The 23,503-nt window shown below is 36.8% G+C and overlaps 1 protein-coding gene and 1 non-coding gene across 3 annotated transcripts in view; both read left to right on the forward strand.

Moving 5' to 3' along the window:
* The window catches only part of LOC138704731 (hemicentin-1-like), a 148,727-nt gene that overhangs the window by 58,243 nt on the left and 66,981 nt on the right, over positions 1–23,503 (forward strand). For both annotated transcript variants that reach the window (XM_069832910.1, XM_069832903.1), the window contains 3 exons: positions 7,773–7,909; positions 15,855–16,023; positions 21,793–21,923. In XM_069832910.1, the coding sequence (XP_069689011.1) occupies positions 7,773–7,909; positions 15,855–16,023; positions 21,793–21,923 (437 nt within the window). The remainder of the gene's footprint in view (positions 1–7,772; positions 7,910–15,854; positions 16,024–21,792; positions 21,924–23,503) is intronic.
* TRNAT-CGU (transfer RNA threonine (anticodon CGU)) lies at positions 13,813–13,885 on the forward strand. The gene has a single exon. It is a non-coding gene; the product is annotated as a tRNA-Thr (tRNA).

The following is a 23,503-nucleotide window of genomic DNA, read 5'->3' on the forward strand; positions in this document are numbered from 1 at the left end:
ATTTCCGGCTGACTTATAATTCAATCGTTGGTCGCACTTCTGCATCGACTCTATGGCAGCTCTGAATAAGCTCTATCCGATACTATAAATTCAATACTCTGCCCAGTACACTATGATCGAAGCTCCTAAACGTTGACGAGTGGTCTCGCCGATGACAAAGTTCTATCTATCGAGTCTTCGCCGGAAGAAAGACTATTAAGTTGGGCCGCCGACACGAAAAAAAGATGTCGCTCCGTCTACACGAAGAAAAGTAGTTATCCTGTCGACACGAAAAGAAGTAGTTATTCTGCCCTGTATGTAGGGCCGTCGACACGAAAAGGAGTAGTGATTGTGCCCTGTATGTAGGGCCGCCGACACGATGAGATGTTGTCCTTGTGCCCTGTGCCGACACGATGAGATCTTGTTTTCGTCTCCGCTCCCCGTCACCCTTATTTATAAAAACCTATCCTACGCTAAAACTAACTATCCTATTGGTTAAAAACTACGTCACTTAACCGGCCTAAAATCTATTCCCTATTGGTCCAAAGTGACCTCATAAGCTGGACCAAGATCTCTTCTTATTGGGCGCGAAACATGTCATCTCTAAATTTAAACTTTGGATTTCCCATAACATCTAATTAGTTCGAAGATCTTGGACAACCCCGTTCTTTGGAAAACCCAAGCTTGCAATTGCTTTCCCACGGATCCAGTCTAACTCCGGCTTTTACGCATCGCCGAGTGTCTATGCAATCCCGCACAAGGTGGCTGTAAATCTGTCCGATGCTGACAAGTGACGCAGACGATGTGAACCATCTGTGTGGGAAGCTAATTCTAACCAGGTCGCCAGAACATCCCCGCGAATACATGTAATAAAAATATGGAGATATCACTTCGCTAATAAATCGGTCTCTCCCTCTCCTAATTCCTGCTTCAACGAGAACTTTTAGAACAAGATGCACGAATAAAAAAATAAAAAAATAAATAAAATAGGAACTTTGTCGAAAGTAAATATTATCTCTTTAATTATTAGTATTGTAACTACCTTAAGCTAAAAATAGGATATGCAGCCACTAATGTGTTTTTAATAGGGAAGGGACTATCGGGATTGAATTCATCGTATTTTTTTCTCTAGCTGCAGAAAGATCAAATGCAATGTTTGATAAGATGATATAATATGATCGCAGTAGTATCACGACTATTCCTGTGTTTTGTAGGTTAAGGACATGCAGTTTTGAATACTATGTAGGATGATTTTGAAAATTTGAAGTAAAAACAAGATTTTAATAATTAATCTACACCACATTAAAAACATTATTCACGAAATTGATTTCATTATGGATCGTCCTGGATAATAAACATCTTAGTTAATCGAGAGTTTACTCAGGCGTAAACTTCGGAGACTCGTAGAAGTACTGAATATAACCTAAGCTAACATATCTTGCTGTCGAGGTTACATATGTTTTTATTAATTTACTTTTCCCTCTTCCAAAATGAAACTGTAGCCAGCAATTCCTTACTTGAAGTAGTTATTTTTGTTTAATTGCTAACACTTTCGAGGCGCAATTTCATGAGTTAAATTTTTAATGTTCAAAGCATATATTCGGAATATTTCGGGATCTGAATAAAGACAAAAGGCTTTCCCTGGTTTTTACATATTGGAACACAACAAAAATTTGCCATTATAAGTTGTTTTTAAGAGTATTTAATATACTAATACTTACACTGTGTAAATCCTCAAAGTTTATATATCGGAAAACAAATGCACACGTAAAGCGCATCCCTCAAACTACACGCGCGCTATCTGTTGGTGCTAGTTCAGAAGTAAAAGAAAAAAAAGGCGTGTTTCTTTGTAAACACAGCAGATATAATGCATTCTGGTCGTTCAGCAACTCATAGCTGCTGTAACTCAGCAAAAATGAATAGCTGAATTAGTGCTGTCCGGGTGAACGCAGTCATTGCTTTTTCGAAACAGGGAGCGATGATGTCAATTTCTACCACGCTCATCTTACCCCATAGCGACACACTGCAGTAGCATCATCAACTCACAAATTTATTATCAGCTATTCCATAATTAGGTATTAATTTAGTACAATGATATGAGGTGGTTTCGCTGTAGAGAACGCAACACTCAATCGATTCTTTACATTTTATTTCCTATTACCATTTATTGTAATAGCAGCCGTAATAGTAGGCCTACATCTACTATTTCTACGCCAAACAGGCTCAAATAACCCTACTGGTTTAAAACATTTTTGATATGAAATGAAATATATACAATAAAATTCTTGATATATACCACTTTATTATCACTAGGAGGACTATCACCATTTCTTACTAAAATGAAGGGATAAAGTTTGTACCTAAGTATAGTATTTGATATTATCGTGATGATGAATTTTATGTCGAAATTAGTATGGATAGATGCGTAAATATATGTTCATTTATAATTAAAAAGGAAAAATCTGAATTTTGCAGAAAATTTGAATTGAATTATAACTTAACTGAAACTTGAAAAATTAAAGACTTAACCTTTGAAAATAGTTATGCGCTCGATGTGTATTTTCATATGTAATACCACTGCACATTTCTTATTTTGTCAAGCTTGTAACACTTTTCGGTTAATCAAACGTCCTATGTCTTCCCCTTCCTCACAAAATAGAATTATTGTTTTTCCCATTGCTTATGAAAATAATATTTCCTTGCCTTCTTTAATTCACTTACTTCTTCCGAAAAGGACATTCTTCCTTAGTAATATGTTTTAACCCTGCGTTACTCATGTTATAAATATTCTCACCATTGCTCAGGTGGGGTTTCACAAACCCCATTTTAAATAACTAATATATTTTTCCGCAAGTTTCAGAAATCAGATAAACACAATTAAATATACTATTCTTAGTTCACTTAAACAATTTCTTAAGTGAACTCTTCTGGATGTGATTGAAAGGTATACAGATGCACAGAGTACACACTAGCTCCATCTCTTAGATTTTCGTTGAAATATACGCACCGGGGTTTACCACACCCCACCTGAGTAATGCAGGGTTAATTTGTTTTCAAGTCAACTGACGGCTTGTATAAATTCTTCACATTCTAAACTATCTTCCCTCTGTAAACTAAACCATTTTTACAATTCGTTTCGTTAAAAAAACTTCAGTTTCGAGTGCTATAGAAAAACCCAATATCCATTATTCCGTTGTTTCAATCACTCTTATAGTCGTATTTGTAAATAAATATTTTCATTCTTTCTTTATGAATGCGAATAAAATGTGATAGGACGTAGGCCTAAGTAAATTTAGTACCTTATTCAAAGTATGCATTATTTTTATTTTATGAATTAATTATTATTCTATTCCGGAAATGCTCTTGTTAAATATCACGTGAGGTTTTAATTTCTTTTGGATAAATTCATTCGTACTCAGTGAATTTCTCGACAAAATGTAAACTTCTTGTGATAGTATTACCATAGTAACGAAGCTTGTGTTGTGAGGGTGCTAGGAACAATAGACTGTAAAGGTAAAGAGAGACCGGTATCCCCGTAACATGCCATGAAGGCACTTGGGGGGCATGGAGGTAGAGCTCCATGCTTTCCATGACCTCGGCACTAGAATGAGGTGGTGTGGTCGGCACCACGCTCAGACCGTCTTTTACCCCCGGGAAAGGCCCGGTACTCAATTTTATAGGAGGCTGAGTGAACCTCGGGGCCGTTGACTGTGCCGGTACTATTTCGCATTGTCTCTAATGAGGCGATATTAGCGATCCTAGTGGTTAGCAACTATCTATGGATGCAAATTTACTACGTATTGAGTTTCGTGACTGTATATACTAGACTGTGGTATTACCTATAGATTATTAGGCCACGTATGAAAATTTGTCGAAGGAACATCGTGAACGAAGAAAAGTAGCACGCCCATATGAAGTTGAAGAGATTAATTTGACAAGGCGATGGCTGAAAGGGAAATGGAGAAAAATCAACAAAATTATCATAAAAATGGAATTTTGGAACCGAAATGTGTTATTAGATCTAATGAACCAAAGAACTGATACTGAAACGAATAAACATTGAAAGAAGTTTGAATTATGGACCCCTTGCAATGAATATACGACATTATATACCAAACGCTATTTATGTATAAAATAATAGTCGAAATAAAAGGAGTAGAAAAAACGTAATAATGCTATTTCATTTGTTGAAAACACTCTTCTACGAAGCATTCTCATGCTAAGACAAGCCAATACCTAGCAAAGACGAAAACAAACGCAGTATACATTTTAAACGTGTTGTTTAAGGCGATGCACTACTGAAATTTCTAAAATCCACAATTTTTGAGCTAGAGAGATGAAATTTTTAGTGGATATGCATATCAATATCATAATCACACACTGTAAATTTCAATCATTCCTCATAAACACAAAGTTATTTTGTTTTTCTTTAATATCCTTAGTGAAAATCGTATTTCTAAAAAAGATATTATTTTTTAAAAACCTAATTTTTTGAAACGTAACACTCCATATTGTGCAATGGAGTATTAGTTATGCCCTACTTTAATTTGTTGTAAACAGGTAAAATGTAGAAATTGTATTTAAACAATAATATATAGTTCTGCAAAATTGTTGTATGTAATGTGTCTGTGATCTATTATATTTATTAAACCACACTTTAATTTGTTCATTTGTAAAAGAATATAATTTCTTCAATGTTCAAACATTAATAAAAAATAATAACATTTTACATATAGGCCTAATTCTCTAGCAATAAAACTATGCTGAATACGGCCAATCAAATACCCCATTTCACAACAGAGATGTTAGAATAAGTATGCCAAGTTTTATCACTACAGCTTTAACACCGAGAAATAAAATGAATACTTGTCGTTCGAAACGTAGAAAATTTATTTCTTGTGATAAATTTAAAGTTTTGGTTACATATAACTCGTACAACTTGTACAAATTATATAAAAGTATACGTCTTATAATTAAGATGTTGATAAAAAAAATTATGAAACCGTCATCGTCTTAACATTATACATGAATAATTTTGTAAGAGGATATAGTCAAATTGCAAATTAAAGAATAAGTTAAAAAAGGACGTACAATTTTTACTTCTGTTCATAAAAATGCAAAATAAAAATATACACATTTTTAAAAATCATAAAAAAATTATTAGCAGTCTTTTACGGTTTCATTTAAGACAAGATTTGTGATTCTGTGGTACTCTTGAGAGCAGAAATATTCTTTTCTTTATAATACTTCACTTTTTATGTCTGTGACTGTACCATAACAGGCAAAAGTGAAAATGTATTTAGAAGGCTTCATACATTGATACGTGTGTATTTATTAACACTACAATAGTATCAAAATTGCAGCTGAGCAGAGCATAGGTTATTATGAAACTAAGAAAAAGAAACCGTGGTTTGATGAAGATTGTTGCATGGTAGTAGAAAGAAGGAAACAGGCAAAATTGAAATTCTTAGGGGATCCAGTTGAGGAGAAGAGAGATAATTATTTCAATGAAAGACGGGAAGCAAGTCGTACACTTAGGAATAAAAAGAGAGGTTACTTGAAGGAAAAACTGAATGAGGTAGAAACAAATAGTAAGAATAAAAACATTCGAGATTTATATAAGGGTATAAAGAAATTTAAGAACGGATATCAGCCAAGGGTAAACGTGATCAAGGATTAGAATGGTGACTTGTTTGCAGACTCTCCATCAATCCTAAACAGATGGAAAAACTATGTTGCGCAACTACTAAATGTACATAGGCCAAATAGAAATGATCGGGACGAAATTCAAATACAAACTGCTGAGCCATTTATACCCGAACCCACACTTTCAGAAGTCGAAATTGCGATAGAAAATCTGAAAAAGTACAAGTCTCCAGGTATCGATCAAATTCCAGCAGAATTAATACAAGAGGGTGGAAGTGCATTATATAGCGAAATTTATAAACTTGTACTTGCTATTTGGGAAAAGGAAATTATACCAGAACAATGGAAGGAGTCCATAATTGTACCTATTTTTAAAAAGGGGGACAAAACCAACTGTGGTAACTTTCGAGGAATATCACTTTTGTTGACGTCGTACAAAATTTTGTCCAATATCCTTTTGAGAAGATTAACTCCGTATGTAGATGAAATTATTGGGGATCATCAGTGCGGTTTTCGGCGTAATAGATCGACTATTGATCAGATTTTTGTATTCGACAAGTAATGGAGAAAAAATGGGAGTATAAGGGTACAGTACATCAGTTATTCATAGATTTCAGAAAGGCATATGACTCGGTTAAGAGGGAAGTATTATATGATATTCTTATTGAATTTGGTATTCCCAAGAAACTAGTTCGATTAATTAAAATGTGTCTCAGTGAAACATACAGCAGAGTCCGTATAGGTCAGTTTCTATCTGATGCTTTTCCAATTCACTGCGGGCTAAAGCAGGGAGATGCACTATCACCTTTACTTTTTAACTTCGCTTTAGAATATGCCATTAGGAAAGTTCAGGATAACAGGAAGCAGGGTTTGGAATTGAACGGGTTACATCAGCTTCTTGTCTATGCGGATGACGTGAATATGTTAGGAGAAAATCCACAAACGATTAGGGAAAACACGGAAATTTTACTTGAAGCAAGTAAAGCGATCGGTTTGGAAGTAAATCTCGAAAAGACAAAGTATATGATTATGTCTCGTGACCAGAATATTGTACGAAATTGAAATATAAAAATTGGAGATTTATCCTTCGAAGAGGTGGAAAAATTAAAATATCTTGGAGCAACAGTAACAAATATAAATGACACTCGGGAGGAAATTAAACGCAGAATAAATATGGGAAATGCGTGTTATTATTCGGTTGAGAAGCTCTTATCATCCTGTCTGCTGTCAAAAAATCTGAAAGTTAGAATTTATAAAACAGTTATATTACCGGTTCTCCTGTATGGTTGTGAAACTTGGACTCTCACTCTGAGAGAGGAACACAGGTTAAGAGTGTTTGAGAATAAAGTGCTTAGGAAAATATTTGGGGCTAAGCGGGATGAAGTTACAGGAGAAAGAAGAAAGTTACACAACGCAGAACTACACGCATTGTATTCTTCACCTGAAATAATTAGGAACATTAAATCCAGACGTTTGAGATGGGCAGGGCATGTAGCACGTATGGGCGAATCCGGAAATGCATATAGAGTGTTAGTTGGGAGACCGGAGGGAAAAAAACCTTAAGGAAGGCCGAGACGTAGATGGGAGGATAATATTAAAATGGATTTGAGGGAGGTGGGATATGATGATAGAGACTAGATTAATTTTGCACAGGATAGGGACCGATAGCGGGCTTATGTGAGGGCGGCAATGAACCTTCAGGTTCCTTAAAAGCCATTTGTAAGTAAGTACAATTGGGTATACACCCGGTGCATTGATATATAATAAACAATACCATTACAGTTATACAATAATTACAGCAATAAAAGAAAAAAAAAGAAAAATAAATAAATAAATAAATAAATAAGTAAATAAATAAATAAATAAGTAAATAAAGAAATAAAATAAAATAAAATAAACCTAAATTTTATTTCTAACTATAAATAAATAGATGCAATAAACCTAGGACTATAAATAAAAACTATTCTATAATAACGCCTACAATAAGCAAAAGTAAACCTAACTTATAAATACTTCTATACTATCTGAAAGTAAGTTAGGGAAATAGAGGCTCTACTTAAAATAATATGAGAAAAGAGATTTCCTGTAGACCTAGGTCCTTCCCCTTAAGTTCCACATCTAATATGTTTTTATTTTTGTTCACTCAGGCACAGATCACCTATTCAAGCGACCTGAGTTTCCCTATGTATTTACTCAACGATACAACCAAGCGGTAATACCATGTATACCCGTGAGAGACGGCATCACAGTTTCACTGTATAGACAGTCTTATACCTACAGTCTGGTGAGTAAGAACTTATTTTATTTATCCTTCAGTACAATTAACTCTAGTGCACAAATTCTATAGATGATCACAGCCGTTGTCGTCGTCCTTTTCCTCCTCCTCCTCCTCCTCCTCCTCCTCCTCCTCCTCATCATCATCATCATCATCATCATCATCATCATCATCTATAGTTCCATTACCGCCAGCGACCGCACCACCACCAGCGCCATAATGGCCTCAATTTTCGTTTCATAATCCATTTTTTTCCCTCAATTTCTGTTTCCAGTTTGTTCGCTCTAGTAGACTATGAGTATTTGCTATTCATTGTATATGATTTTCTATTCGTTTTTATAGGATGTAAAGCCCTGATTCAGAGACAATTGTTTACTCCTGTTTTTCCGTTTCATATTTAGTTAATCTTTTACACGTCTCTTAACTTGCTGATTTTAATTAGTCTACTACCAATACAAGTCCCGCGCCGTGGCGTCGTGGTCTAAGGCATCCTGCCTAGGACTCGCGTTACGGTATGCGCGCGGTTCGACTCCTCATGGGGGAAGAAATTTTCTCATGAAATTTCGGCCAGTGTATGGGAGCGGTGCCCACCCAGTATCGTGATGCACTTGGGGAGCTACGATAGGTAGCGAAATCCGGTTGCGAATGCCAGCTATAACGGCTGGTTGGATCATCGTGCTAACCACATAATACCTCCATTTTGATTGGATGATCGTCCACCTCTGCTTCGGCTTGTGGGCGTGAGGCCAGCAGCCGGCTGGTCGGTCTAGGCCCTTCACGGGCTGTAGCGCTACGTAAAAAAAACTACCGATACATTTCATTTCTGTGACCTATAATATTTCTTTCAATCATTTTCTTTGATACCTTTTCTCAAACACTTGTAAAAGTACCAAACAGACATTACCAGTGGCGGCTCGTGGGTATTGAATTCAGGGGGGCTGCATACAAAAATAAACCATGCAACTTACCTTATTTAAATATTAGTTCCATGCACCTTGTCTTGTAGGTTGCAAACTTTTGAATCATATTCTTATTAAAATCCGATATGTCGTTTAACATAGTCTTCACAATGGAAAACATAGCTAATGCGGTCAGTCTCTCTTCTCTCATTGTATTTCTAAGATAGGATTTCACTCTTTTCAAACACTAAAAGCAACGTTCTGGTTCGGAAATTGTCATTGGTATGGTGATAGCTATGCGTAGTAGTTCCACAACTTCTGGAAATGAGGCCTGCATGTTCTCAGATAGATGAAACTGCAAGAGCTTGGCTGCGTCACTGATATTTCTGAATTCTTGTCTCTGATACAACACAGTGAGTTACGTTTTTAGTTTGTCTTTATCGAACATTAGAAAAAACTTCACACATACATTTAGGTCATTTTCGGAAATGAGCTTTTGTAGCATTCACATTTTTCTTGACACAGAAGAGAAGATAATATCAGATGATCTATGAACTGGCTTGTGTGATAATGAGGTCACACACTTCCTTGGCTGTAGCAACCCTTGTCTGAATCCCTTCGACCTTACGACGCTTTTTAGGGTTTTCATTTTTTACAGATCTCGTTGCTCAACTGTGCACTGTTCCGTATTGTCTGTATGGCATTAACAAAGCTTGATATGCAGAGTCGGCCTCGGCAGCATAGTCGGTTGCGGGTTCAACCCCGCATTTAAGTGTGTTTAAATGAGACAGGCTCATGTCAGTAGATTTACTGGCATTTAAAAGAATCCTGCGGGACAAAATTCCTGCACACCGGCGACGCTGATATAACCCCTGCAGTTGCGAGTGTCGTTAAATAAACCATAATTTAATTTTTTATATGCAGATTTGGACCTTAGAAATATCTAACTGGCGATGATGTAGTTGGCTACATTATACATCAATAAATGAAAAAAACTGAGTCAGAAATTGAATTCGGGGTCTCCAAGAGCACGCACCAGGACGCTTGCCTCATTTATTGTGATGTTAGATGTTTCAGATTCCATTATGATTTGAAAACATTCTAACAATGGCTCCTTCTTCTCATGAACAACATTTACTGTTCTGGTATTTTAAAACTCCATCTTATTGCCCTAGCTGATGGAATTGAATTTTGAAACACATTAATCTAATACAGACTGAGTGGAGATCGAGAGAAGAAAGCTGGGATACTGGATAAATCAGCAAAAAATATGCGAGCCTTTGTATTTTGTTTAGCGGTTCTTTCCATTTTGAGATTCAACTGATGGCCACTTAATTTCACATTTCTCCTGAATTGTTGAGGTATTGAACTGAATAGACTGTAAATATTGTACAGAATTAAACATTGTTGCACTTGTTATACTCACAACATTAAAGAAAATGTATTTAAAACTGCGCGCTACTGACAAGCTGTTGCGAATTTTGCAGCTACTGGAAACTCTGGATTCAGGGCGAGGGGCTAGCAGAGGAAGGGGTAAAACTAACGCGCAAAGCATCCGAGACGAGACTGGCAGTTCCAGGGGAGGTAGTGGCTTCACCCATAGACCTTGTCTCTGGCTTCGCTCTGGCAACACCAGGGGAGGAAGTGACTTCACTAACGATTGCTTGCATATCAATGAGAACGAAATTTAAAAAAAATTCGAGCCGCTAAATAGAGACTGTATAATAAATGTATTTCACAACATAAAACGAGACAAGAGTCACAAATGTCTGGGGGTGCTGCAGCTCCGCAGCCCCTCTTCGAAAGCCGCCCCTGGACATTACTGCATTAACATTGAGATTTGTACTTCTCAGTTGGTAGAGCAGCTGGCTACGGACTGGAAGGTCCGGGGTTCGATCCCAGGTGTAACAGGATTTTTTCTCGTTGCCAAACTTTCAGAACGGCCTCGAGGTTCACTCAGCCTCCTATAAAATTGAGTACCGGGTCTTTCCTTGGGGTAAAAGGCGGTCAGGGGCCTGTTTCTCAAAAATACTAGTTTAGTAGTTCACCAGTTACTAGTTACCAGAGTATATTTCACCAGCTCTAGTAGATTCTGTTTCTCAAACTATTTTACAAGTCTAGTAATTTGTGACAATTTTTCACTAGTCACATGATCTCTTTCACTAGTCAGCTGATTGAGTTCATTTGTTTATAGGCATTGGTAGGTATTGTTATTTGAGGTTAGAAGGCTAAGTTGTTTGTGTTTTGGTTCTTACTTCTCTCTTCTCTTGAAATTCCATCAATTGAAAGCAAATTAACTATACTCAATATGATTAATGAATCAAACGATATATCATCCGGTGCTTTTTCAAGCATAATAACAAAAAATGATAAAGTAAATGAATTGACAAAAAAAATTGTAATATGTGAGGCTGTGGAACTGATACCTCAGAACAAAGATTATGCATACGTTAGGGACACTTACTGGCCCAACATTAAGAAAGCAACTTTGACGAGTACCAATTCAAGTTCACAGTATCATAATACACGTATGAACACATTATGTAGCTAGTGGGTCTACTGGCGACATGAATACCACTTATGACATGAAAAATTAGCTATTTTTTTCAGTTTTACATTTGATCTATTCGTAAATTAGTGTCGTTTTGTATTTAATTTATAGGCTAAAGTTGACAATGTCAGAAGAACTGGCAGTGGAGGAGGAATGCCAGCAAAATTACTGGAGTTGATGAATTGATATCAGATTATTAGGAAAAAAATTCTGCATGTGTTGCTGGTCTAGGGCAGAAAAACCAGATGGCATTGGAAAATAATCAACATCCCGATTTGTAGAGCAATTTGTATTTGAAGCTTTGCTGATAATGCATGACTTCTATTTGTTTGTCTTGTTATAGCAGGTCCCACTATATTTAACAACTCTCCAAGCTTTTCAGCACTTTATTTAAACCGTTCATTATATTTAAACAATGCTCCTAATTGTTCCTTCTCGATATAGTTTTAGCTCTTCTCACAACAACTTCTTTACTACTTCAATTGGAATCACTAAACCACATAGGCTATATTAAAAAAATAACTACAATATTTTCTTTTGATTATCTAAGAAAGATTGCCACTGGTAACTGATAATATAGAAATCACCAGTCTTTAGAGTCTTGTAGGAATATTCCTGTTGAATACTAGTATAATCAACTAGATCAGCATTTTGAGAAACAGAATCTCTTAGGAACTGGTGAAATCGACTGATATTACTAGTCTGTGAACTGGTAACTACTACTTTACCCTTGTAGTTTCTAGAAACACAGACTTGTAAAACAAACTATTATTACTACTGTACAGACTAGTATTACTAGTCCGTGAGTTTTGAGAAACAGGCCCCTGAGCGTGGTGCCGACCACACCACCTCATTCTAGTGCCGAGGTCATGGAAAGCATGGGGCTCTACCTCCATGCCCCCCAAGTGTCTTCATGGCATGTTACGGGGATACCTTTACCTTTTTTACTGTTCAAAGTCCATTATATCCTGGTGGAAACGCTCACAGTGCTCCTCCGAATATGCTCCCATATTCACCTTGAATTGACTAAGGTCAACATCCAGGATATGGACTTTGAGGGACATCCTGCAGCCCAATATGCAGTAGTCTACTTCTTTACCAGAATCTCAACCAACTGCACATAGTTTTCGTCTTTATGATTGCCCAGGAAATTCCGAACCACTGAAACAAAACTATTCCAAGCTGCTTTCTCCTTCCTACAGAGAAAGTTTTGGTATTCCTTGCTTTCCATAATCTTCTTAATCTGTGAGCCGACGAAGATATCGGCTCTGATCCTCGCTTCAGAGTTACTTGAAAGTTACTTGAAAGCTGCTGATTCCTTATCAAAACTTTAACGAATTCTTTTATAAGTCCCAATTTGATATATAATGGTGGCATAAGCACCTTCTGGGAGTCCACCAGTGGCTTCCACTTGACATTATTCACCTCCACAATGAACAGGTCACAAACAAAGCAAAATGTAACTGCCAGATGCTTGCATTCTCTAGATGTCATCTATTACATATTAATAAATATATCATCTGGGTAATTTATATTAATGAACAAGCCTGTACGTTAGTTTTAATACACTCAGCACTGTAAAGTAATAGAAACAGGACGTATAACAAATTAAAATAAAAGTGATATAAACATATTTAAAAAAATCAATGTCTCGAGCATAAAACTAAAGTTTGTGGAGAATAATTAACATTGTCTACACTTTTCAGACATAATATATTAGAAAAAAAAATAGTTAAAACCCAGAAACAAACAAAACGTTAAAATTTGTTACATAGTGTAATTTGTAATTAGTAAGTACTCTTATTATAACAACTTACCTAAACTTTTAAAAATATTTTCATTGTTAGGGGAAAGCCCTCAAAAGTCGCTGTAGGTAGCTGGTTCCAATCTATTATAGTCCTATTTAAAAACTAAAACTTCCTATTTCTACTTTAATTTCGTGACTACAGTCTCTTCTTGAGTAATAAGTAGTTTTTTAATTCAACTTTTTATATCTCTCCACACTCCACGTCCTGTACACGCCTGAAGTAATGCACAGAGCCACGATTTTTTCCGCCTGGCAGCTAGAGTACCCCAGTCTAGTTCTTGGACTTTTCGTACCCATTTCCCTTACCACATTGTGTGAATTTGAATTGAATTGAATTTATTATAGATTTTTTTATTACTTTGTCCTACAGAATAATATCTGTAATATTGACAATTAATATTTGAGGAGAAAAATTCGCTCCGGCGCCGGGGATCGAACCCGGGTCCTTGGTTCTACGTACCAAGCGCTCTGACCACTGAGCTACGCCGAATTCAATCCATAGCACCGGATCGAACCTTCCTCCTTCAATGTTTCCCTTTGTGACCTGACTCCAAGTTAGGCATATATGTCCAATGTTAACTGCCATTATACTAGGAGCGCACTCAGCTGAGTGACTTGTTTAGCCGGGATTCCGCAGTTACGTGCATGGATTGAATTCGGCGTAGCTCAGTGGTTAGAGCGCTTGGTACGTAGAACCAAGTACCCGGGTTCGATCCCCGGCGCCGGATCGAATTTTTCTCCTCAAATATTAATTGTCAATATTGCTCATATTATTCTGTAGGACAAACTAATAAAAAATCTATAATATTCTCATAGTTGCAGTACATATATTTGTACAGATTACTGTGCACTTAACTGCGGAATCCCGGCCAAACAAGTCACTCAGCTCAGTGCGCTCCTAGTGTAATGGCAGTTGACATTGGACATATACGTCAACATATATGCCTAACTTGGAGTCAGGCCACAAAGGGAAACACTGAAGGAGGAAGGTTCGATCCGGTGCTATGGATTGAATTCGGCGTAGCTCAGTGGTAGAGCGCTTGGTACGTAGAACCAAGGACTCGGGTTCGATCCCCGGCGCCGAAGCGAGTTTTTCTCCTCAAATATTAATTGAATTGATTTGTTTAAAACATGACTGGTGGATAGTTTAAATTAAAAAGGGGAATCCTAGGATTAACTAATACAGGAATATTTTAACTCTATTTTTTTCTCACAAGATTAGTTCTGATGGTATTAGCAAATAAGCGAATCATGGCTATATATTTTTAATGTATCATATTTAGCTCAGTTTTCATTTTTACTACATTATGAACACTGAAGTGGTGTGCCCACTACTTCTGCACATTATGGTTTTGTATTTTATTATTTTTATTACATAATATATAAACTTTAATTTTGATGTATCAGATTCAATTAAATGCATAATTATTTAGAAATTCAATTAAATATGTAAAGTCTGATTTTTTTATACACGCAATTTTCATTAAGTTTAATATTTGTTAAACATGTACGAGCAGTCTTCAGAATATGAAAAATAGCATATCCAAAAGAAGATGTAAAGATTTGTATTTAGAAGTCAAGTTTACTATCTAGCCCCGTTACACTTCTTGAGCCCAGCCTTGCTTCATGTGTGTTCTTATTTGTTCATGAGCAGGGAAAGGAAATTCATGTCCTAAAACGTGAAGAATATGTATGCATTTATGCCGTAAAAATAGATAAATATGCTACAAAATATGCGTTAACAGTCTGAGATTATTTTAACAGAATAATAAGGTATATGTAATTTACGTTTAGTCTATGGATTTTGAAGTGCTTGCCTCATTGCTGAATGCTCCATTTATGCTGTTACAGTTCACAACTAAGCAGTGACGTATATTTTCTGTTGTCATTCTTCCCCTGTTGTCTCTCAGCATAGCTTTGTAGCGCGAAAAACTTCGTTTACGTCACAAGAAGTCAGAGGGGCTTGCACAAAAGTTGTGAGCTGTTCTATTGAAAATTGTTGGTTTTTGGGGTGTTTTTCCTTCGAGAATATCTTAAATTTCTTTAAATTGATAATAGCCAGGGTTTTTGGAAAGAATATTTGCTGTTTTCTCATTCATTTTATCTCCTACATTTCCTTGAACTGATGTTAAACTGGATATTGTTCTATCGAAATCTGCTAAAGACTGCAGTAAAGGAATACCAATTTTTAACTTGAGAGGCTCCCTATGAGAGCGTCATCGTTGCGTTCAAAATTCATGAACATAAATTAGTCGTGTTTACGAGGTTACACACTTTTAAAAATGAGGGAAAGACAAATAAACCTACATAATATGCAGTTTCCCTGCATAAATGTTAAAATACGATGCTTTTATAAATAAAGGCAAAATATGCACTTTTATGCACAATAAAAGTAATATAATTGTATTCAGAAATTTGTGACTCATGTAGATAATCTTTCAGCATTTTCACACAACAATAGAGAACAAATATGCAAATGCATGAATTTCCTTTCCCTATTCATGAGACAGATTTATCTGGATTCTCAAGAGATTTCGTCATGAAAAGGTATTTGTCCTTGGCGCAGAGAGTTGCGTGAGAAACAGCCATTGAATTTTGCCTGGTGTCTCTCATTTATGGACAAATTCCTTTTACATGTCATATATCCAAGAATCTGATTCTAATTTCTTAACACTGTTCATAATTTGTTTTAATTAGGTGAAGACTGGAGTGACCACAGACTCGTACGGCAAAAACCAAACAGTAAGCTACAACTCAAATGAGGGTTTCACACTGAAACCTGTCACCTATAGTGATGATACTTCCTATAAATGTGTCGCAACGTCCGACAGCGGCAAGGACACCATGTATTACTACGTGCACGTGGGTAAGTGAGAGAATGGGCTAACCCACAGTATCGACTTTCTTAGGCTCATTCACAATGGAAATTAAACATAACGTAAGCGTTCACTTAACGTTATAGTAAAATCAAGAAGTCATACCATCATTCACGATGAGAACATAAGCATAACAGCAAACATACTTGGTAACCATGGAAACATAACAACGACGCCATTTCCTCAGCGCTCCACGATTGTGTTCTGTTTGCTAATCACGTAAGCATAAGCATGAAAGTTTGTAGTTTGCAAACTTTCATGTTAACGTCTTATGGTAATGTTTATGTCAATGCTTATGTGAATCATTGTGAATGATCCCATTTGGTAGCCTGGGCGCAAACTTCTGTGTTTATGTTACTGTTATGTTTAATTTTCATTGTGAATGGGCCTTTACGTTGTTAAGACACAAAGCGGATAAATTTCAGAACACAATTATCTTCCTTCTCCTCTTTCTTCAAAATTCCAACCTTGTGCACACAAAATAAATTATTGGCACTTAAAAGTGTCATTTGCTTAAGGTGAAGGACCTATAGGAATCACCAAATATGTGCCAAAATTAACATTTTTTTTTATTTCTAGCCTAAAAATACTTCGTAGTATGAACTTCATTTGAGAGAAATTTCAAGGTCGTTAGGAAGAAAATAATTGCTTTGAAGCCATTTTTAAATATGTGTGCTCAAACGTCTTCATTGAATATCCGGAGTTTGTTTATTTTACATTTTTCAACATTTAATATGTAATATCTTAGACAATAATAGAGATAATTGAATAAAATTTTCAGGGCATATTCTCACATGTACATGAACAATTCTGTAGGAGGAAATGTTCAAATTGCAAATTAAAGAATAAGTAAAAAATAGACTGCAATTTTTCTTTCTGTTCATAAAATGCAAAATGAAAATAAACATACACTAATTAAATTTTCTAAAATTCATCAAACAAAACCGATTAGCAGTCTTTTAGCTTTAATTTAAGACGAGATTTGTAATTCTATGATACTCTTGAGAACAGATATATCATTTTCTTTATAACATTGCATTTTTTGCATTTTTTATGTCTGTGACTGTAGCTTAAAGGGCAAAAGTGAAGATGTTGTATTTAAAAGACTTCATACATTGATATGAAATTATGCTAAGAAAATAGAGGCTCTACTTACTAGAGATTTCCTCTTAAGCATGATGATTCACATTCGACAAACAAATAAAATTAATCTGCTCTTTTTAGTATTGTAAGATAATTGTCGACAGCGGGGTAACCGTATAGGTCCTACTCAAATTTTCCCCACAAAGCACTGCGATGCTGAAAATATCTATTTAGTGTCCTTCATTTAGGAAAAAAGTTTTGAGTATTCTTAACACAGAGTGATTTTTACAAACGGTCTGCCTGTTTATTTGCTGTCTATGTAGAGCTTAATCTCTTAAAATATTTTATTCATATTCAATACAATTACAATTGAGTTAAATTTAATTCAATAATTGAATTCAGTTCAGTTCATTTAGTCTAGAATATAGGCTACATATGAAATTTAATGTAATAATACTCGAAAAAAACAAACGAGTATATGTGTGTCGTAGTGGCGTAGGGCTACAGTTCCATAATCCTCTAAATCCACTTTTTCAGGAAAATGTTTTTTTTATCACTTCACAGTAAGGATTAATACATTCTATTGACCTATATATCAATAATGTTCCAAAGAGTTTTGCATATAGTGACAAAGTTCATCTCAAAAATAGTTACTTTTCCAATATCCTCTAAATACCTGAATAAAAACTAAAGCAGCAAAAGTTTTAGAGGGTTTTGAAACTGCACGCCTCATATATATATACTTACTTACTGGCTTTTAAGGAACCCGGAGTTCATTGCCGCCCTCACATAAGCCCGCCATTGGTTCCTATCGTGAGGAAGATTAATCCAGTCCCTACCATCATATCCCACCTCCCTCAAATCCATTTTAATATTATCTTCCCATCTACGTCTCGGCCTCCCCAAAGGTCTTCTCCCCTCCGGCCTCCCAACTAACACTCTCTATGCATTTCTGCTTTCGCCCATACGTGCTACATGCCCTGCCCATCTCAAACGTCTGGATTTAATGTTCCTAATTATGTCAGGTGAAGGATACAATGCGTGCAGCTCATATATATATATATATATATATATATATATATATATATATATATTATACTTCTTTCACAGTATAAACTGTGAAAGAAGTACTGGTGATAGAGCACAAATTACTGCGCATCTCGCAGTTATAGAAACCACTCACTATCTCTCGTGTAGTCCGGATTTGTGCGAGGCTGGCCTCGCACCTCGTACGTCGCATGCGTCGGTTCAGAAAAACCAAGGCTTAACAGGTTGTCATATGCAGGGAGGACGGTTGGAATGGCAGGCTTTCACTTTCATTATGTTCTATCAATAGGAGCAGTATTTGCTATCATAGCAGGATTCATTCAATGATATCCACTATTTACAGGTTTAACTGATAAGCGCAGAAGGAAAGTTAGGAAATTATATATGTGACAACGTCGCGTCTACTCCATGTATGGGACCAGGAAGGCGAGTGACGTATTCAGTTCCCATTGCCTGAAGGATTAGAGGAGCGGATGAAAGGGGAGTTAAAAATATACGATGCAGAATTGTCAAAAATTGCTTCCTTCCTGCGATCACATTAAATATCGCCATGTAAGCAGGAATTGAATATTTGGCGGTTTGCGAAGATTCATGGGACGTTAAAGATGTATAGTCGCGACGCTGTTATTCCCGGCGTGACTCCTCCTCTTTGCTTACGTCTTAGGAAGTCAAGGCTCTATAAAGTCTAGGTAGGTAGTATCGTTCCCCATTTTTGTTTTTTCGTTGCCGAGCTACCAGACGAGGAATCTATTTGCCACACCGTTAAACATTATCATGTCGTAGCTCCTATTATAATAAATCAATCGCACTATAATTCAGCAAATTATTGAGGGGCAAATAACGTACTCATATGCTTTCTGCGAACGCCAACTAAAGAGCCAAAATGGCGGGCGATTATATTAAGTATTTATCCAGCCTTAGGAAATGCTTGACGTCTTCATCAGCGAATCACAAGACGCACAAGTTTAAATGTAGCCGACCTGCAACGTCATTGGCTGCCGGAAATTACAGCGCCGGGACTATAGTTTGACGTCATACCTGTCGCACTATTTTCAAGACTTTCGCCTTGGTACGTTCTATCCTGTCTCTCTATACTCTCAGGTCTATACATCCAGTGCGTCCAAGTCGAAAGATAGTGTTCGGGAAGATTCCTTTATCATAGTTCCATAATTTTTACTTTAATTATCATCATAATAATCATAATATTGTTGCAACGTAAAATCCAGTTCCACATGGTGCACTGCACATCCACAGCTGCATAATGTAATGCCACCGAATGGAAGAATTTTATAGAAATACATACAGGCTGAAAGGAACTACTTTTACAACGTGCGCTTTCGTAAAAAATGTTGAAAAAAAATATAGTTTTGTACAGGTAAAGTTATCCCTATAACCAGGTCATGGAGGTCTGCAAATTAGAGGCTGCCACCTTTCCAGACAATCGGTATTAGTAGCAGTATGGCATAGTTGCGCCCGGCGGTCAATTGGGAGGCCTAGGCATGGCATAGTTGCGCCCCGAATAAATCAGGTAGCAGAATGGACATGGCATAGTTGCGCCCCGAAGAAATCAGGTAGCAGAATGGACATGGCATAGTTACGCCCCGAAGAAATCAGGTAGCAGAATGGACATGGCATAGTTGCGCCCCGAAGAAATCAGGTAGCAGAATGGACATGGCATAGTTACGCCCCGAAGAAATCAGGTAGCAGAATGGACATGGCATAGTTACGCCCCGAAGAAATCAGGTAGCAGAATGGACATGGCATAGTTGCGCCCCGAAGAAATCAGGTAGCAGAATGGACATGGCATAGTTGCGCTCCGAAGAAATCAGGTAGCAGAATGGACATGGCATAGTTACGCCCCGAAGAAATCAGGTAGCAGAATGGACATGGCATAGTTACGCCCCGAAGAAATCAGGTAGCAGAATGGACATGGCATAGTTACGCCCCGAAGAAATCAGGTAGCAGAATGGACAAGGCATAATTGCGCCCCGAAGAAATCAGGTAGCAAAATGGACATGGCATAGTCACGCCCCGAAGAAATCAGGTAGCAGAATGGACATGGCATAGTTACGCCCCGAAGAAATCAGGTAGCAGAATGGACATGGCATAGTTACGTCCCGAAGAAATCAGGTAGCAGAATGGACATGGCATAGTTGCGCCCCGAAGAAATCAGGTAGCAGAATGGACATGGCATAGTTACGCCCCGAAGAAATCAGGTAGCAGAATGGACATGGCATAGTTACGCCCCGAAGAAATCAGGTAGCAGAATGGACATGGCATAGTTGCGCCCCGAAGAAATCAGGTAGCAGAATGGACATGGCATAGTTACGCCCCGAAGAAATCAGGTAGCAGAATGGACATGGCATAGTTACGCCCCGAAGAAATCAGGTAGCAGAATGGACATGGCATAGTTACGCCCCGAAGAAATCAGGTAGCAGAATGGACATGGCATAGTTACGCCCCGAAGAAATCAGGTAGCAGAATGGACATGGCATAGTTGCGCCCCGAAGAAATCAGGTAGCAGAATGGACATGGCATAGTTGCGCCCCGAAGAAATCAGGTAGCAGAATGGACAAGGCATAATTGCGCCCTGAAGAAATCAGGTAGCAGAATGGACATGGCATAGTTGCGCCCCGATGGGCATAATACACACGAAAGTGATTGTCATAAAATAAATAAATTACTTAAAAATATTATAGTGGTAGCTCATTGAAATCAGGTAGGCGTAGCATATGATCATTTTTTTATGTTTAAAATAACCCTTTTTATCGATCACACATAATAAATGAACTGCATTTTTAATCCTACGGTACAGGGTTTCTAAAATTGAAACTTAGAACCATTGTGAATTATTAACTCTTTACCCTTTTCACTAAACTTAACATTCATTTTAAATTAACCTCACTATACGCCACAGACGGTGTGAAGATCACTAATAAAATGTCAAGGCAGCTAAGGCTCCATATTCCAACAGCTCACTCATTTGAATATGTCAGTTAATAAAGTACTGCCAACTTCATGGTGTTGATTTTAACGGTAGGATATCGATAATCAATGCATAAACAGTAGAAAAACAGTTAATAAAGTACTGCCAACTTCATGGTGTTCATTTTAACGGTATCATAATGATATTAAATCGATAAGAAAGCAATAAGTTTGGTTGATTACGAGGCTCGAGTTTCCGTAATGTCTTTTTCTCTACCTGTTTCATCGGGGCGCAACTATGCCATCCCCCTTTCTCTACCTGATGGGAACGGGGCGCAACTATCCCACAAAACAGGGATCCTTTTTTATCTGCTGCATCTTACCTGACCGTGGGGCGCAACTATGCCCTGCCCACTACTAGCAGTAGAGATGTCAGTTTTACGCGCTTGTTACCCTCAAGGAAATACCCCTGCTACTCATTTTTACTAGAGGCTAAGTGAACTCGGGATCATGGTGTGACGAACAGGATTGCATCATTGAAGAAAATCTATCACCCATCGGAAATCGAACTCGCGACCTTCCGACTTACAGCGCGTCTTACCCGCGAAGTTACCGCTATATAGTCCTAATACTGAAATTAACTTAATTTTTGTTTAGTTAAGGTCGTTCTCTTAGGTCTAATTTCTCCTGTATCATATTTCCAGACCAGGTTCACCATCTCTATGGAATAAAACAACATTATATATTTGGTTACGAAGGAGATGAAGCTGTGATTCCATGCAGACCAACGAGCCGGGACGTTGAAGTGGAGCTGTACCGCTTAAACTCCAGGAAGGTAAGTTAGATATTTAATTCAGCTAGTATGTAAAGGTACACCATAAGTATGAATTGTAAAGTTGGCTGACAAATAAATATCAATATCCATATCAATTCAGCTAGTGTTTTGTAAGGAAAATATTCCGAAGGTTGAAAACTTGGCTAATAAATTATCTTCATGAGTTCAAATTGCAGCGATTCATGATGGAATTAGTGCAGGACAAACGTTTTCTCGAAATATTTGTGTTTCTCCTGATATTTTTCAATGTAAGGGCCCGTTCACACGGTAGGAAAATTTCTCGAAGCGGCATTTATTTGAATCGATTTTGTGCGTACAGCAGTGTATTCACGGTTCGATTTTTCTCGTATACAGCGTGTTTCAGAATTCAAGCGAAGAAATTTAAGAGGTTCTGGAGGGGTCCTAGATAAGTATTTTGACATAGGGAGCTAGGGGTGTGTGTGTGTGTGTGTGTGTGTGTGTGTTCAAACTTGCACGTAATGACGTGAAATATTTTTTGAGCCAGTACACCACTGATTGAACCTGCACATGACATAGCGATACACTTGGAAATGTGTCGGACACAATATTACTATGTCTCTGTGTCGCAATTTATAAATATTCCACATGGGTTACCTTTAATTATGTCCTATTTCACTATCAATTAATTTATTACACACCAAAGCTGACCTAACCTAACTTAATAATTAACTGACAATACAACATAACTGTGCCTTTTCCAAGGAATTTACCATTTTGAGAATACAATACTGCAATAATAATAATAATAATAATAATAATAATAATAATAATAATAATAATAATAATAATAATAATAATAATAATAATAATAATAATAACAATAATAATAATAATAATAATAATTCCTTACAGGGAAGGACATACATTATAGGATATATGCACCTACCTTCGCATTTCATTTCATGAGCGATCGTCTTCCATATAATTATCTTTTGATACATTGCCTCCTATAATACGTCTCTTGTCATAAAGACAACGCTGTTCTTGATACAAAGCAATTAATGTTTCATCAAATCATTCCGTAGCAAATGAAAATTATTTACTTGGAACGTTCTGAAGCAGGATTTGATGTAAAATGCAGTTTGTAGAAACAACCAACAGATAGTGTTAGTAAAAAGAGCGCTCTGCGATCGTGTTTTGTTTCAAAATAAAATAAACGCAAGCGTAAAAGTTTGGAGTTTGCAAACTTTTCTTGCGTTTATGTTAGCGTTTGCGCTTACGTATTTCATTGTGAATGCTTTCATTAAATAACATGGGGCCAAAGTCTTGCGTTTATGTTGCGCTTGCGTTTAATTTTCATTGTGAATGGGCCTTTATAACTTTAACGTTTTCTGCTGATGGTTTAATTCACTTTAAATTCTTTTGCATTCTGGTCATCAGTATGACAATACGCAAGTTTCATAAAAAGGATACGTTCTAATTTGCCAGTAATAATAAATTTTCACGCAATGTCATGACCAGGGAAAGGATTTATATGTAAATACATATTTACTTATAAAGCTAATATAATTTATATTTTGCATTATCTTTATGTTTCACAATGTGTAGGGTTGAAAAAT

This window comes from Periplaneta americana, chromosome 1 (genome assembly GCF_040183065.1).
Source record: "Periplaneta americana isolate PAMFEO1 chromosome 1, P.americana_PAMFEO1_priV1, whole genome shotgun sequence".
Classification (NCBI taxonomy): Eukaryota; Metazoa; Arthropoda; class Insecta; order Blattodea; family Blattidae; genus Periplaneta; species Periplaneta americana.